Consider the following 14,853-nt stretch of genomic DNA (forward strand, 5'->3'; position numbering starts at 1 on the left):
GTTGAGTAACTTTGTAAATACGTTACATAATCTTGTACTGATTCTGAATTATAAAGTTTGTGTCCCAGAGCTGCATTCACAATTCTGCAACCCGAAGAACTCAAATCTCCCAATATTTCTTGCTAACTTGATGTATACACAGTGTAGCCTTTACACCAGGCACTGCACAGTAATATGAAGTAGGAAAAGGTGTTGTGGGTGTGATTGAAAACAAGCTTGCTGATGGTTTCCATTGTAAATCTGAAAAATTGAGAATGGAGTTCTATACCATAGCAAAAGCATGAAGTCAAAATCAGAATTATGTTTATACCATGATGAAACACCCTTTAAATATTGTATAAATAGATATATAATTTTCTATTAGACATTTGGTAAGATTGATTTAGATCTGCGTTTTATACGCCAGTCTAAAACTAAAATACATTAAAGATGTGGCAAATTTATTAGGAAGCTCACGCCGCTTAATAAATTTGGCACGGCTTTAGCTGTCTGAGCACCAACAATTCAAGTCTATGCCTGCTACGAGCAGGCATTGGTTTGTGCCATAATTTATCCTAGTGTAAATTATGGCAAATCTGTTGGAGTGACGTTGGCCCTGCCCCCTCGGGCTATACCCTGCCCCTTTTTCACCGCTTTTAGAAAGTGTTAAGAGAGGCATAAAACAGCAAAAAGTTTAAAATTGTTGCGCAAATTGTGTCATAAATTGGGAATTTTCAACACTAGAATTGTAGCGCAAATGCGATAATAAATTTCACCCATAGTGTGTTTCAATTTATGTTTTTTTTTAAGATCTCTACTTGCTGTAATTGAATGGAAACATTTTTTAAAAATTATATTCAGTGCCTTCTGACCATGTCCTACTCACACAGCTGATGATGTTGATATAATGTATCAGCGTAAGAATTATCAGACTGGAGCCCAGGGTAGGATGCTTGTAATGCTGCAGTGTTTGGCTCACATGTTTGCCTGCATGATACATTATAACAAAAAAAGCTAAAAAGTACAAAACAAAATAACCTCTTACAGTTCTTCTAGGATGTCTATCCCAACAGCACCTCAGACAGAAAGTCAGAGCCTTGATCATGGTCAAGGGCCAGCGGTGAAATACTTGAAGACCTTTTCATATGTTTTCATCAGCTCATCTTTAACATGTTTTTCCTACAGAATAAAAGTACAGTTCCTCCACATTTTCTTCCAGTATGTCTGCCCGGTTTCCTCCATAATGAGGCTTCTGGTTTCTGAACCATTTAAGTCATTATAATTGTAGGTTTAATGATCACTGAAGCCACCCAAAATGTTTTGACAGATGCATTTTTTTCTATTTCGCTTTAGCCATGAATCCAGCATTGCTTAATAATTATTGTCACATCTAAATTACATTATATATCAGTTATTCCATTCACTGCAACAGAGTTTAAAGAAATTGCTATCTGGGCAGGGCCTGTAACACTGTTCATCCTGATCTTCCTGGATCATTAGAATGGGGGAACTATACTGAAAAACGAACAGGGGAGGGGGTGTAGTAACGTTGTACAATTATGCGGATGTTCAGGCCACTTAGTATCTATGGGAAGCTGGAGGACCTCTATAGGCACTGTACAAGAAGACATCTCAGGGTATTATATTTCCAAGTATTGTCATTTATTCTATGGGTTAATAAAGTTAGTAGTATAGGTTAGGAATACACTCACTACCTCAAAAGTTCTGTCCATGTTACCAAAGAACAGGGGTGGACTGAAGGTGGGCCGAGTCCCTGGGCGTTAAAGTTCATAGACCCCCTTACTGACTACTAATGTCATTATATACTTCGTTTGGGTGAATAAATTACATTTAAGTAGCTCTTATCACTTTGCTAATGCCCATTACACTATAAGCACAAAAAGAAAGCACTGGATTTATATAATTCTAATATATATATATATATATATCTTTACAGACCGGCCCTGCGTTCTGGCTTATAGAGGGAGTCCCGAGCGGGAGACAACTTTCTAAGACATCAATAGGGCTTATGGTTGGGGTGATCTTTATGACAACCCCCAGAATGGAATGCAGAAATTCCATATTTAATGATAATTACTTTTGGGATTTCTCAGTTTAGCAGTGGCCGTGTGCCATCAATGCACATACAAGGATGCAGGCAGTTTCATATTCCCTATTCGTGCCCTGTAGACATCTCAGCAGACACAGCCTATTTTATGAAAGGTTGTAACCAGAGGTGTGCACAGAAATCACAGGACCCCACCTCCACCAAGATCTCCGCCAAATACTATTGTTGTTAAAGTTATTACACCATCATTTCATAATATATATGTATAGGGTTTAAGGCCAAATCCAATTTCTCTTCACACAGTCAGAGTTAAATGATAAAATTCTGGCTTCCTGCAACCACCACTAGGGGGAGCTAGCATGGATTACTGGGAACCATTAAAATCTGGATTAAGGGAACTCCTCCTAATGGCGGCTGTATAAAAACGCTCTAACTGTGCTACAGTGAGCAGGTGAAATAGTCTAGTGAAAGGCCCCATCCCACCACAGGGCCCCCATGGCAGTGGTGCATCTACCCCTATGGTAGGTCCACCAGTGACGGTAGCCTAGAGTCCATTGACAGACTACATGAGAATAAAATGATATTACCATTTCCATACTTCGCTCATATGTATGGGGCAGAGGCGTAAATTGAAGCTCCTGGACCCCAATGCAAAATCAGTAATAGGGCTCCACCTACCATGTGCCATTTATAATACTGGTGTTTTCTTATGTCACAGAAGGAGATTTGGGCCCAGTGAGGTACCAGGGCGCGGGTGCGACTGCTACCTCTGCACCCCCTATAGTTACGCCTCTGTATAGGGACCAAAGGTGTAGCTTAATATTAAGTTTTCTTGTAGAGGAATAATATTTGGGAATTTCAATTTTTGTTCCTTTTCTGAGGGAACATTCCTAGAATAGCTGAAGCGTTCACCTCGATGTACCAGCCGCTGGTATGAAAATGTCTTTGTACTGTTTTCAGTAAAAAAATAGCTGGTGCTGTGTCATTTTCTTCAGGTGACACATACTGAGCCGCTCTCATTTCTAAATGCCAGTCTTTTCAGAGGATCTCTGCATTTATAATGTGAAAATGAGAACGCAGTGATATATCGGACTAAAATACCCTGCAACGTGCAACAAAGAAACGCTGAGTGTTCGAGCCCAGAAATTTCCATAATAGTTCCCAAAGATAATACAGAACAATGGGATTGTTAACAAACGCGAATTGCAAAATTAGTAAGTACTTAGTGGTATTCCAAGGTAAAACAGTTATTTTATAAACCTCATAGAATTGGAAATAATGTATTCTCTCTTTGTATATAGAGAGCTAGGGAAATAAAAGTATAGGTTTTTAAAAGGACTTATGGCAATTTGTGCTCCTTCCTTTATCTTGGTCAGAGAATTTTGGATAAGTGGTCTGCAAGCTTAGGATCAGCAACTGTTGGGAAAACTGATCCTATAGGTGGTTTTACACTGGGCGATTAATGGGCAGACAATAGTTCATATAGCGCTCATTGCCAATAATTGCCTTGTGTAAACAGACCAGCGATCAATAGATAAACGAACAAACACTCGATCATCTGCTGATTGTTTCGTTTTAAAAAAAGTAAAATATTATCGTTGTCGGCAGCACATCTCCCTGTGTAAACAGGGGGACGCGCTGCCGACACGATAATAATGTATGGGGACGAGAGATCGGAGCAACGACCGCTCGTCTCCATCCATAGCTCCATGTGACAAGAGCAAACGAGTGCCGATCAACGATGTCTCGTTGATCAGCGCTCGCTGCATCGGCCGATAACTCCCAGAATTCCCTAAAAGCCAAACACAGAATGATGGGGCAGTGGTCCTTTCGGCTTTTTCCTGAAATGGCAACACTTTCAACCCAGCTCCATTTACTCTTGGCTACCTGTGACTGTCACTTATGGGGAATTCTGGCTGTCCATATGGATATCTGTAGATGTCAATTATGGGATCTGTTAATTGATGAAATGGTAATTCGAATTTCGGTATATTTACATGTTTCATTTGATCTGAATTTTTTGCTAAAATTGTGTGAAAATTGCTGTAAAAAAGCAAAAACAAATAAACAGGGGGATTGGCACCATTTCACGTCAGCTAGAATTGGCCTCATCTAAAACGGACCAATATATTTATGTTCTCTATTTGCCGCTTGTACCCCACATTTGCCCTTATTCTTTGGGAAATCATACTACTTTTGGATTAATCACAACATTTTCTGACACCATGCTGCAGCAGTCTAGTTATAAAACAGCGGAATCTGTCGTACACATCAGTGACAACGTTCGCTAATAAGCATCATAAAGTTTTGTGACTACATTTTCTCATACACAACATGAACATGATTGAAAAAGCAGCATTTATTTTTTTCACTGACAAATTACAGTAGAAACGAGTAACTAATTTAACATTTATTTAGTTCCTCAATGCCATAAAACCTGCTATTAGAAATGAATGCTACAATTAGGCACCAGGCTAAATTACATAGTGCTAAAAGTACAGAGGAGGTAAGGAGCTTTTGTTCATTATGACAGCTCGAAATCTACCTCTGCACAAAGCTTAAGACGTAGACAACAGACGAAAGTGGAAAAACTTTACATCATGTGCAGTTCAAAACAAGTAATATTCCAGCAATTAACATTTAAGAAAATATGGGGGCTCTGATATATCACATACTACGTAAAAATAGCACAAATAAATATGAAATGGTAAACAAATGATGTTCTGTATTTATTACAGGGGTTGTCTGGTTTAGAAAACCCCCTTTGTAAATACCCTACTAAAGTGGTTTTCCAACCGGGGTGCCGCGCCACTCCGCTCAGCCACTGCAAAAAAAACAAAAAAAAAAAACTTTTGCTGGTAGAGAACGTGACACACGCACGTCTGCTACAAGTACCGCCCACCACTTCCCACTAGAAGAGCCTGACGGAGGGAGAGGAGCCAACGCTGCGGACCTGGGAAGGGTAAATATTTCTTATATGGTTTTTCATCAATTGTGTGAGAACTGGTGCCAGGGGAATGCTGGGAGTTGTAGTTCTCTCCTCTTATACCCCCTCCTTGTAATGTCCTCTGAGTAGTAAGGAGTAAGCACACTTTTTGTCTGTGATGGTCACTTTACTAGAAGGGGGTGGGCTGATGGTCATTTTACTGTGAGGGGGGGGCTGATGGTCATTTTACTGTGAGTGGGGGGCTGATGGTCATTTTACAGTGAGTAGGGGGCTGATCGTTATTTTACTGTGAGTGGGGGGCTGATGGTCATTTTACGGTGAGTAGGGGGCTGATCGTTATTTTACTGTGAGTGGGGGCTGATGGCCTTTGAGTGGTTTCCACCTCTGACCTCCCATTGAAATTAATAGGAGGCAGAAAAAAATTGCAAGGCTCATTTGGAGTGCATTTTTTTCAGCGTTTTTTTCTTTAGCTTCAAGGACTTAAAAAAAAAAAAAAAATATGGGCAAAAAACACAGCAAAAAAAATGCGAAGAAAAAGCATCAAACAATGCTGTCCATTCAAAATGTGCCTCAAAATTCCCAAAGGAAGTTTGAGGCAGATTTTTTTTCTGCCTTACAAGTGCCTGCCTTAATGCTTGTTTTTAGCTGGTTTTTGTCTTTTTGTAAACTATTTTTTTTAGAGGTGCCCTGAGTAATTTTTTTTTTCTCAAGTTGTGCCTCAAGCCTGAAAAGGTTGGGAAACTCTGCCCTACTAGGTAATTCTGAGTAAATAAAGGGGCACCCCTGTTCCGGACCCTCAACTATTGTGAAGGGTCGCCTTTAAATTTGGTGGACTGGGCACATCTGTGGTTAACACAGACATATCATTGATTTCAATAAGAATTGTGTAATTCCTCATTTCTCCTGTAGTGGTGCTGCAGGAGAACTGAACACTTGCTGCGGCATTCCCTCACAGTTAGGGCTTATTCAGACGAACGTGATATACGTCCGTGCAACGTGTGTGATTTTCACAGGCCTCGCACGGACCTATATTAGTCTATGGGGCAGTGCAGACTGTCAGTGATTTTTGCGCAGCGTGAGTCCGCTGCGTAAAACTCACGACATGTCCGTTCTTTGTGCGTATTTCGCGCATCACGCACCCATTAAAGTGAATGGGTGCGTGAAAATCACGCGCACCACACGGAAGCACTTCCGTGGGACGCGCGTGATTCGCGCAACAGCAGTAAAACTATGAATGTAAACAGAAAAGCACCACGTGTTTTTGGTAGAGGTGCCCTGAGTGTCATAATGGGGCTGACACACGGAGCTGTTAAGTGCCTATTGCGCACGCAAAAAAACGCAGAGTTTTGCAAAACGCACACGCTCGTGTGAATCCGGCCATAACAGTTGGACACCCTGTGATCGGGATCCTTCAAGCAAATTTGCCCAAGTATAGGCAGCTTTGGCAAGATAGTGGTAGGTATAAATGGTGTATATTTATGATAGGCCAGACCAGATGTACAGTTTAAGCTGGAAACTACTTAGAAAATGTTGCATGGCTTTTTTAAATAAAAAATTAAATTCTATAAAACGAAAATGTGGTACAATATGATAACAATAAATACGAGATATCTTATGTGTATGGCCAGCTATACTTGTAAAGGTAGAGCACATCCAGAAAGACAACTCAAAATAGGATGTTAAACGGATTGTCACATCTGCACTACTCCTTATAATATACAATTTTAAGGCATATGGACATCATAGAGCTCATCTATTGTAACGCTGGCGGCCGCTGTCCGGCTTCCCCCAGCGGCCGCCCGCATAGTTTACCTGTGCGCTAGCATCCTCCTTCGCCCCGAAGATGCTGGCTTGTACAGCTCCTGTCCGCTGCTCACTCCCATAGGGTGCGCGCGCGCCCTGGTGTCCTCTTAAAGGGCCTGATCGCACCACTAGAATCCTCCCTAGCCTATCCCTGTGCATCCTGCCCTATGTAAATCCATCCTGCCCTCTTTCCTGAGCCTGAGCATTTTTGTATCTACCCATGTTCGTATAGCAAGTGGTACCCTAGTTGCACCCTGTTCCCAGTGTACCCGTATCCTGTTTCCTGTATCCAATAACTGTGTTTGTTCCTGAGCGAAGTCTAGTGTTGGAGTCAAGTTCATCGTCACTGCCATGCCAAGCAACATGTCACGTCAAGTGTCTTCTGCCACGCAAAGCGTCATCTGCCACGCCAAGTGTCACCTGCCACGTATCATCTGTAGTAAAGTGTCTGCTACGTCTCGTGTCTGTCAGGACTTTCATACAGATACTCTTGTGCTAGAGACTTTCATTGACTGTAGTTGGCAAGCTGCTACCCCCAGAGTCATGACATCTATGAGCCAGAGTAGAGAGCCACTGCAAAGATTGAGTCCTCATTTTGCAGACTTGTGTATTACATAGTCACCCATTTATTTGCATTGGCACCATGTGATACCACATTTCTCCTGCAGTGGCCACTGCAGGGGAAACAAGCAGCCACACTGAGCTTCCCAAAGATAGCCGATCATAGAGGGTTAGAAAAGCAAGATATAGTCCAGGTGGGAGAATTCTCATTTCTAGGCTAAAAACAATTTCCATACTTCAAAAATACAAAAAGTTAATTTTATTTATATATATATATATATATATATATATATATATATATATATATATATATATATTTCTGTGTATTTATAGTATATTTTATCATCACTTTTTGTTTACTTTTTTTTGTATATTTTATCACCATTTTTTTTTACATTTGTTACATTTTACACTTATGATTGGCCCATACGATGTATTTTTTTTTTTCAAAAAAAGTAAAAAAAAAAATGTATGTTATGAAATTACAAAACCATGTAAAAAAAGTCCAATTATAAAATCAAATAACTATTTTTTTCAATTCTACATTTTCAAGTTGTTTTGCTGATACATGTGCAAATTTACAAAAGCAAAATAATTTTACTCACCAATCTCCCAGGCCCCAGTATTTTTTTACATTTATTTAGTTTTTTCCCTTTTGTTTTCTCTCTGCCATCATCTATAATTTGCCAGTCACAGAAGCTACACTTTCCTAATTAAGGCACAGTAAAAGTTAATCACACTATTTACATTAGCCTTACCATCTACTTGCCTGAAAAGCCTATTTTTACATTACTAGTTTTATACACAAGAGAGTACGAACATTATAAGTAACCTTTGAACTGCAAGCAATTAACTGCACAAAGCCCAGTGCCATAGTGCTTACAGTCACTAATAGGCTGGCAGTATAAAGAAGGTGAACAATAATGATTTCAGAGCTGCACCTTTATCACAATTTACTAGAAATAGGATTTTAAAACTTTACTTGCTATTAAAAAAAATTATTTTATTTTATATGTATAAGATTATGTGATTTATTACACAGATTGGTTACCTATTAGTACTGTCTGAAAATGCAGTTTTAGATCATTTTGAATGGCATGCATTAAATATAAAAAAAACAAAAACCCCATAAATGAATGTACTATTATTGTAGTAGTATTACTAGTAATAATAATAGAGCCACAAAGCTCTATCTAAGTCTCTGTTTTTTTCCCTACTCCTGCCCCTACCTGCAATTGAGATCAGTCTACATTAGATCATGGTGGTGATCTGTAGCATTCTTTTGGCGCTGGTCTGCTGAAGGAGGCTGGGGGTCAAAAGGTGTGTTTGGGCGGAGATTGGGCATGGCTTAACAACAAGAATATACGTCCCTCTTGCTTTCATCAAAAGTTGGAAGTAGTGATAAAAGGGCATTCTAATTGGTTCTTGTAGACACTCTTACTGATTAGGGCAAAATCTGCAGAAATGAGTCATGACCAAATCAGAGAAGACGTCACCTGTGAGTCACTGGATTTCATTGTTGAGTAGAGCTTTATTCTCCTGTATGTTCTGTACAGCTGAATTTAATTTAAAAAGTAATATACATCCTGACACTGCATCTTTCAAGACCATAGCAACGCCCCCGATAACTTACACACCATTCCCCCCATCGTCCTGTCACAAGTCGGTACCAAGTAGATCTTAAAAGATATGTACACCTTTGAAAACTCATTTTTTTTTTTAATACAAATGTGTAATCAGTGTGTTTGGTGCAACTTTTATTAGTTATTAAAAATATTTTTACTTTTTGAGATACAGCTGCTTTGTATCCTGTATACAGAGCAGCTGTATCTAGCACTAAGACCTAAATCTGTGAGGTCAGCGGCACTGACGGGTTATGAACTTAGATGTGATTGATAATAGCTTGATCCTGCGGATCAGAGATAAGCAGGACCTGCGGACACGGAACCCGTCTGTGTCACTGATCTGATGGATATAGGTTTCAGCGCAAGTTATAGCTGCTCTGTATACAGGATGCAAAGCAGTTGTATCTCAAAAAGTAAAAATATTTTTTTATTAAAAACTAATTAGAAAGTTGAACCAAACACACTGATACACATTTTTTTTATTAAAAATAAATAAGTTTTCAAAAGGTGTACATAGCCTCCGAAGTTTCAATAGTAGATCTCCACCTCTCTAAGGTTGCTTACCCTGGTTCTAGGGGAAGGTTTTCTACAACTTTACATTTTATTCTTAATTTGACAAATTGTATGTATATAAAATATATATAATTATATTGTAGTGCATTTTCTTTTTCTCCTCCTGTTAGAATTCTCCAGCATTAAGCTTCAGGTTGTATTTGTCTTGTATGTGACATGCATCTTCTAAGATATAATTCCATGGCAGTTTCCAACTGGATGTAAATCTGAGAATCTCTCTCTCATAAGCCCTGCATCTGAACCGGACACATCCCTGAGGATCGCAGCTCTGACACAAACACACAGTTTGATAACTCGGAATTGACATGCATATTCTAGGACATCAAAGACTGTGCATCACCTGTGGCTTTCCTTCCAGACCTTTTACCAAAAGCTTAAACCCTTTCTTTATTTAGACCTATAACAATTGTCTTATAAAGTGCAAAAATAAAATCAACTCCATTTATAAGAGTCTTCAGTTCTTTTACCTGACAGCACTTGTCACCTTGCTGGTCTCCTGCATTGGCGAGCTGGATTCTGTCTCCGCTCTTCGGCGAAAGGACTGTCGATTTTGCACTTGTCTTAAGACACTGCTTTTTATCTCTAGTAGCGTGGACATCTTTGCTGCCCTGTAGATGAAAGAAAAGAAACTAATTGGTTCAATGTTTAATCCTTATCGCTGGAGAGCTGATGGGATTTACAGCAAATAGTGATATCATCATTTATCTAAATATCTTTAAAGAAAATCAGGTTACGAAGCTTTGCAATTGGTAGCCTTATGAAAAAGAAATCTCATTATTTTTAATATACTGCTTTTCTAGTATGATCCATTAAATACTGTTGCATTCACAATGACCGGTCAGCTATCCTTTTTCAGCAGTTTCCCAAAAGAACTGTGTAATTATTTCCACTTGTGAAAGAAGTAGTATTTATTCCAAAAGCTAAAAAGAAAGTTGCTCATGGCAAAAATCTAAAATTGCCTCCTTGACCTAGTTCACACCGATACAGTCACTTATGCCAGACCAGGGGGTCCTGGTGCTAATAGGCTTTTCATCCGGTTAGCCAGTATTCACTGTCCAATTGCAGATCCAGGGTCTTCTCGCTCTCCCTGTACTGCACTGATCTGAATGTAGGGATAGGAAGCTGAACAGGATTTGTTTTCTGTCACCGCTACACTGCCGCTAGAGAAGTGAGTAAATTATAGAAGATCAGATATGGAACATTAAAGGGGTAGTCTACTAGATAAGTAACAAATGCTAGATCGGTGGGGTCCGACTGCTGGGACCCCCACCAATCACCAGAATGGGGGACAACGGTCCTCCGTTTCCCCCAGCCGCAAGACCGTGGCTAGGAGGAATTTGAATGGAGTGGAGGACGGGCATGCGCAGTGCCGCTCCTTTCGAACTCAATGGGGCTGACTGAAACAGACGAGCACAGCCATTCAGGATCCTAGACCACCAGGGATGCCAACATTATTCCCTTTACTGCCCTAAACCCCCAGGGATGCAGACATGAACTCATTCACTGTCCTAGACTACCAGAAATGCAAACATGAACTCATTCACTGCCCTAGACCACTAGGGATGCAAACGTGAACTCATTCACTGCTCTAGACCACCAGGGATGCAAACATGACCTCATTCACTGCCCTAGACATCCAGGGATGCGGACATGAACGCATTCACTGCCCGAGACCACCAGGGATGCAGACAAAAACTCATTCACTGCCCTAGAACACCAGGGCCGCAGACACAAACTCATTCACTGCCCTAGACCAACAGGGATGTAGACATGAACTCTTTCACTGCCCTGGAACTTAGGGATGTTAACATAAACCTCTTTATCACCCTTGACTACCAGGGATCCTGAACCCCTTTACCACCATAGACCAACATGGAAGGTGGCATTAGCTATTACACTATCCTAGTCCACCAGGGAAGCTGGTATTAACTTTTCCTGTATCCTAGATCGGGGAAGTTTTAAAGCCTTAGTTCATCAGAGATGTTGGTATTAACCTCTTAACTACAGTACCCTAGAGCACCAGGTATGTTACCATTACCCCTTCACCCCTGTTCTAGACCCTATAAAACTATTAACCTGGACACCATGTGGCACTGCGTATATGTCTCCTGTATGGCAAATTATTCGTCACTATACGGTAATATTCACTGTCTCATAGGGAACAGTGTCCCGATCTCTAACTGCCTGTCCCGATCTCACTAGCTACAAAGGCTTAGAGGGGACATTGCCAGTAGGGTGACGTCTGTCTTTAGCCAGTTTCCCCCACCTTGCTTGCTAACAATAGTGCCAACATAGTGCCAATCCTTCTCCAGAGGCAGCACATTGGTTGCTGAGCCAGCCTCTGGCACATATGCCCGTATCTCCAATACAGATGTACACATTATACCGTTCAGATACGAATATTAAATTCAGCAAATGGGTCTACATCTAAAATAAAACAATAATCAATAAAAAGATCAGACTTGGAATGGGGAAATTGAGTTATAATGACCTTTTGATACCTTTTGAGATCGTATTGGTGAAGTCTGATCTCGGACGACCAGTAAATAAATCTCTGAGCAGGGCCAAAGGAGCTTAATTATTCTTTAGAGTAATTTCCTTCTGGAAATCAGTGGTGGGCCCAGTTGACAGACTTCGCACATGTGATCTTCTCACATATAGAGATATTAAAAGATTTTTACTGGGTTTACCCTTTAAGTGCTAAGATCCTAATAAGCGGAGTAGAACATTATTGTGTAATTTAACGCTTGTGCTTGTACATCTTGGAATCAGACATAAAAACTAGTGTAACACTATAATGGAGTCACCCATGGCGACAAGAAGTCAGCTTTCCCTTTAATCGGAGAATAATTAGTTGCTATTGGCTACGCCTTTGTTCTTATTTGCAATATGTGTCCCATTATAAGTGGATTGAAGAAACATCACAACTTGGAGGTCTCATTCATGCCAGCCATAAATATTGGAATCTGCCATATACACCTACAGCACCATCTACACAGTCCAGTCCATCATGTCAACAGTTGCACAAGGACATATTTGTCACCCGAGATTTTTTTAATAAACCTCCCATAGATTTGCTGGGCATAAGCAATCAGACGCATTTTCTCTGAGATGATAAAAATACTTGATCTCTGTATATAACCTCATTAGTCAGGAGGCTTCACATTCCCAGTATAATAGTAATTAGCCGTCAATGTGATCTAATTTAATTCATCAGGTTTTCATTAAAAGAGAATTACAAAGGGCAAATGTTACTCATTGTTAATTGTGAAACTAGGAAAAAGTAGATTAAAAAAATACCTTCTGTGTTTGTCGAGGATTTTTGCTCATTTCGGGTGTTTTTTTTTTTACTAAAATCTGCTGTATATACAAACATGGGAAATTATAAAAAATAAAACTACCCCAAATAGGAACATTAATCTCAGATGGGCGCCATCTCTGCCAATAATGGAGTCAAGTTGTTTGTAGACACTGTTTTCAATATCCGCCCTTGAACCACTTTTTTTTAATAGGTCCAAAATATATTTGTTGATTCATTTCAGAATATATCTTTATAGCGGTCAGAGCTCAGATTTTTAGGATACAGAGCTCAAAATCTCATTAAGACAGTGTTAAAGGGGTTTTCCCATCAGGGACATTTACGGCATATCCACAGGATATGCTATAAATGTCAGATAGATGTGGGTCCCACCTCTGGGAACTGCACCTATCTCTAGAATGGGGCCCCCTAAACCCTGTTCTATCTTTCTCTGTTCCCGCTGCGACCTGTAATTTCCGACCATATAAGTAGAAAACAGCGTAGCTCGCTGAGCTACGATTTTTCTGTAACTCCCATAGACAGCATGCTGTTTTCTACTTACATGCTCGGAAATTACAAGTCGCAGCGGGAACAGAGAAAGATAGAACAGGCTTTAGAGGGCCCAGTTATAGGGATAGGTGCAGGTCCCAGAGGTGGGACCCACATCTTTCTGACATTTACAGCATATCCTGGAAAAACCCCTTTATACGTCTAAATGCAGTCTCCCATAGAGAAACCTTACTGTATAAGATTTATACATTGAACTCAATAATAACACGGTATGCACTAAGCTCCCTCTAGTGGTGGCTGCAGGCAGCCAGAATTGTATTACCTTATTCTATGTCTATGCAGGATTTCAAGCTTTGTAACCGAAAAAATGGAGCTCCAAACGCTATAAAGATATATTTAGGAAATTAGTAAGCACAGAATTTTGAAACTGAAAACTACATAGTGTTTAAAAGTGGACGTTCCCTTTAACCCTTTACTGACGCAGCCATTTTTAGTTTTTCATTTTTGTTTTCCCCTCCCCCATCTTTCAAAAGCCATAACTTTTTTTATTTTGCTGTATTAGAGCTTATTTTTTTTGCGTGGGAAAAGTTATCATTTTTAACGGCTCTATTTAACGTACCATGTGATGTACTCTTACGGGGACGGACGCTTTATGTAATTTGTCCACTTCAAGCTGTTCAACTTTTCCGCTGGCTATTTAAACAAATAAAGAAGATTTATTATTCAAAATTCCACAAGGAGTGCTGATCTTTTCCTCCTAAATGTTATATTACAATAGTTCAAACTTTTACGGATGCAGCAATACCAATTATGTTTAGTTTTTATATTACTTTAGGGGAAAACGGGAAAAGAGGTGTTTTTTTTGTACATTACCAAAAACATATTATTTCCTTTTTCTTTTTGAAAAAGCGATCATTAGGTTTATTTAATTTTTTTTTTAGTCCGTGAAATTTTGCTACAATTTAGTTCGATAGTGTCATTGAGCCCAATATCTCCCCTGCTTACCCCTGTGAGAATTACAATTTATAACTTCAAAGAGAGACGGTCGCCATTTTTATAAAAATCAATTGCTGACAGCGCCTTAAGAATTTTGATCTTTAAGAAGTTTTGATAAAAACTGGAAGTTCTGTCATGGTGAAAAGCTTTTTATCACCTTCGAGCTCACATATACAATTATTTCTATATTCTAGTCTATGATCTCAATGCTTTAAATCGAGCAGGTGCAAATCAATTACTATTCAAAATGACAAAGGAAAATCACACCGCCGCGCAAAGTCCGCTAATTAGTTATAAATATCGCCTTATTCCATCTAGGTACCCTTATTAAAATGAGACGGTGATTGACCTTTTCTAAAAGTGACATACAAGCAGCGCCATCATCCCAGATAATCACAGACTCTTGGCTCATATTCTAATATAGAACATAGAAGCAAAGGCTTTCAGATCATATACAATGCATGTAATTTCCACTCAATAAATGCAACCTGAT

General features: G+C 39.6%; 1 protein-coding gene across 2 annotated transcripts in view; it reads right to left on the reverse strand.

Moving 5' to 3' along the window:
* BAIAP3 (BAI1 associated protein 3) overlaps nucleotides 1-14,853 on the reverse strand; it is a 162,147-nt gene that overhangs the window by 97,389 nt on the left and 49,905 nt on the right. Inside the window, exons 2-3 of one of the 2 annotated variants that reach the window (XM_075830317.1) lie at nucleotides 13,984-14,057; nucleotides 10,024-10,164 (exon numbers count right to left, since the gene is read on the reverse strand). In XM_075830317.1, the coding sequence (XP_075686432.1) occupies nucleotides 10,024-10,154 (131 nt within the window). In that variant the 5' untranslated portion in view covers nucleotides 10,155-10,164; nucleotides 13,984-14,057. The remainder of the gene's footprint in view (nucleotides 1-10,023; nucleotides 10,165-13,983; nucleotides 14,058-14,853) is intronic. The other variant, XM_075830316.1, reaches the window with a different exon arrangement.

This window comes from Rhinoderma darwinii, chromosome 6 (genome assembly GCF_050947455.1).
Source record: "Rhinoderma darwinii isolate aRhiDar2 chromosome 6, aRhiDar2.hap1, whole genome shotgun sequence".
In the NCBI taxonomy this organism is placed as follows: Eukaryota; Metazoa; Chordata; class Amphibia; order Anura; family Rhinodermatidae; genus Rhinoderma; species Rhinoderma darwinii.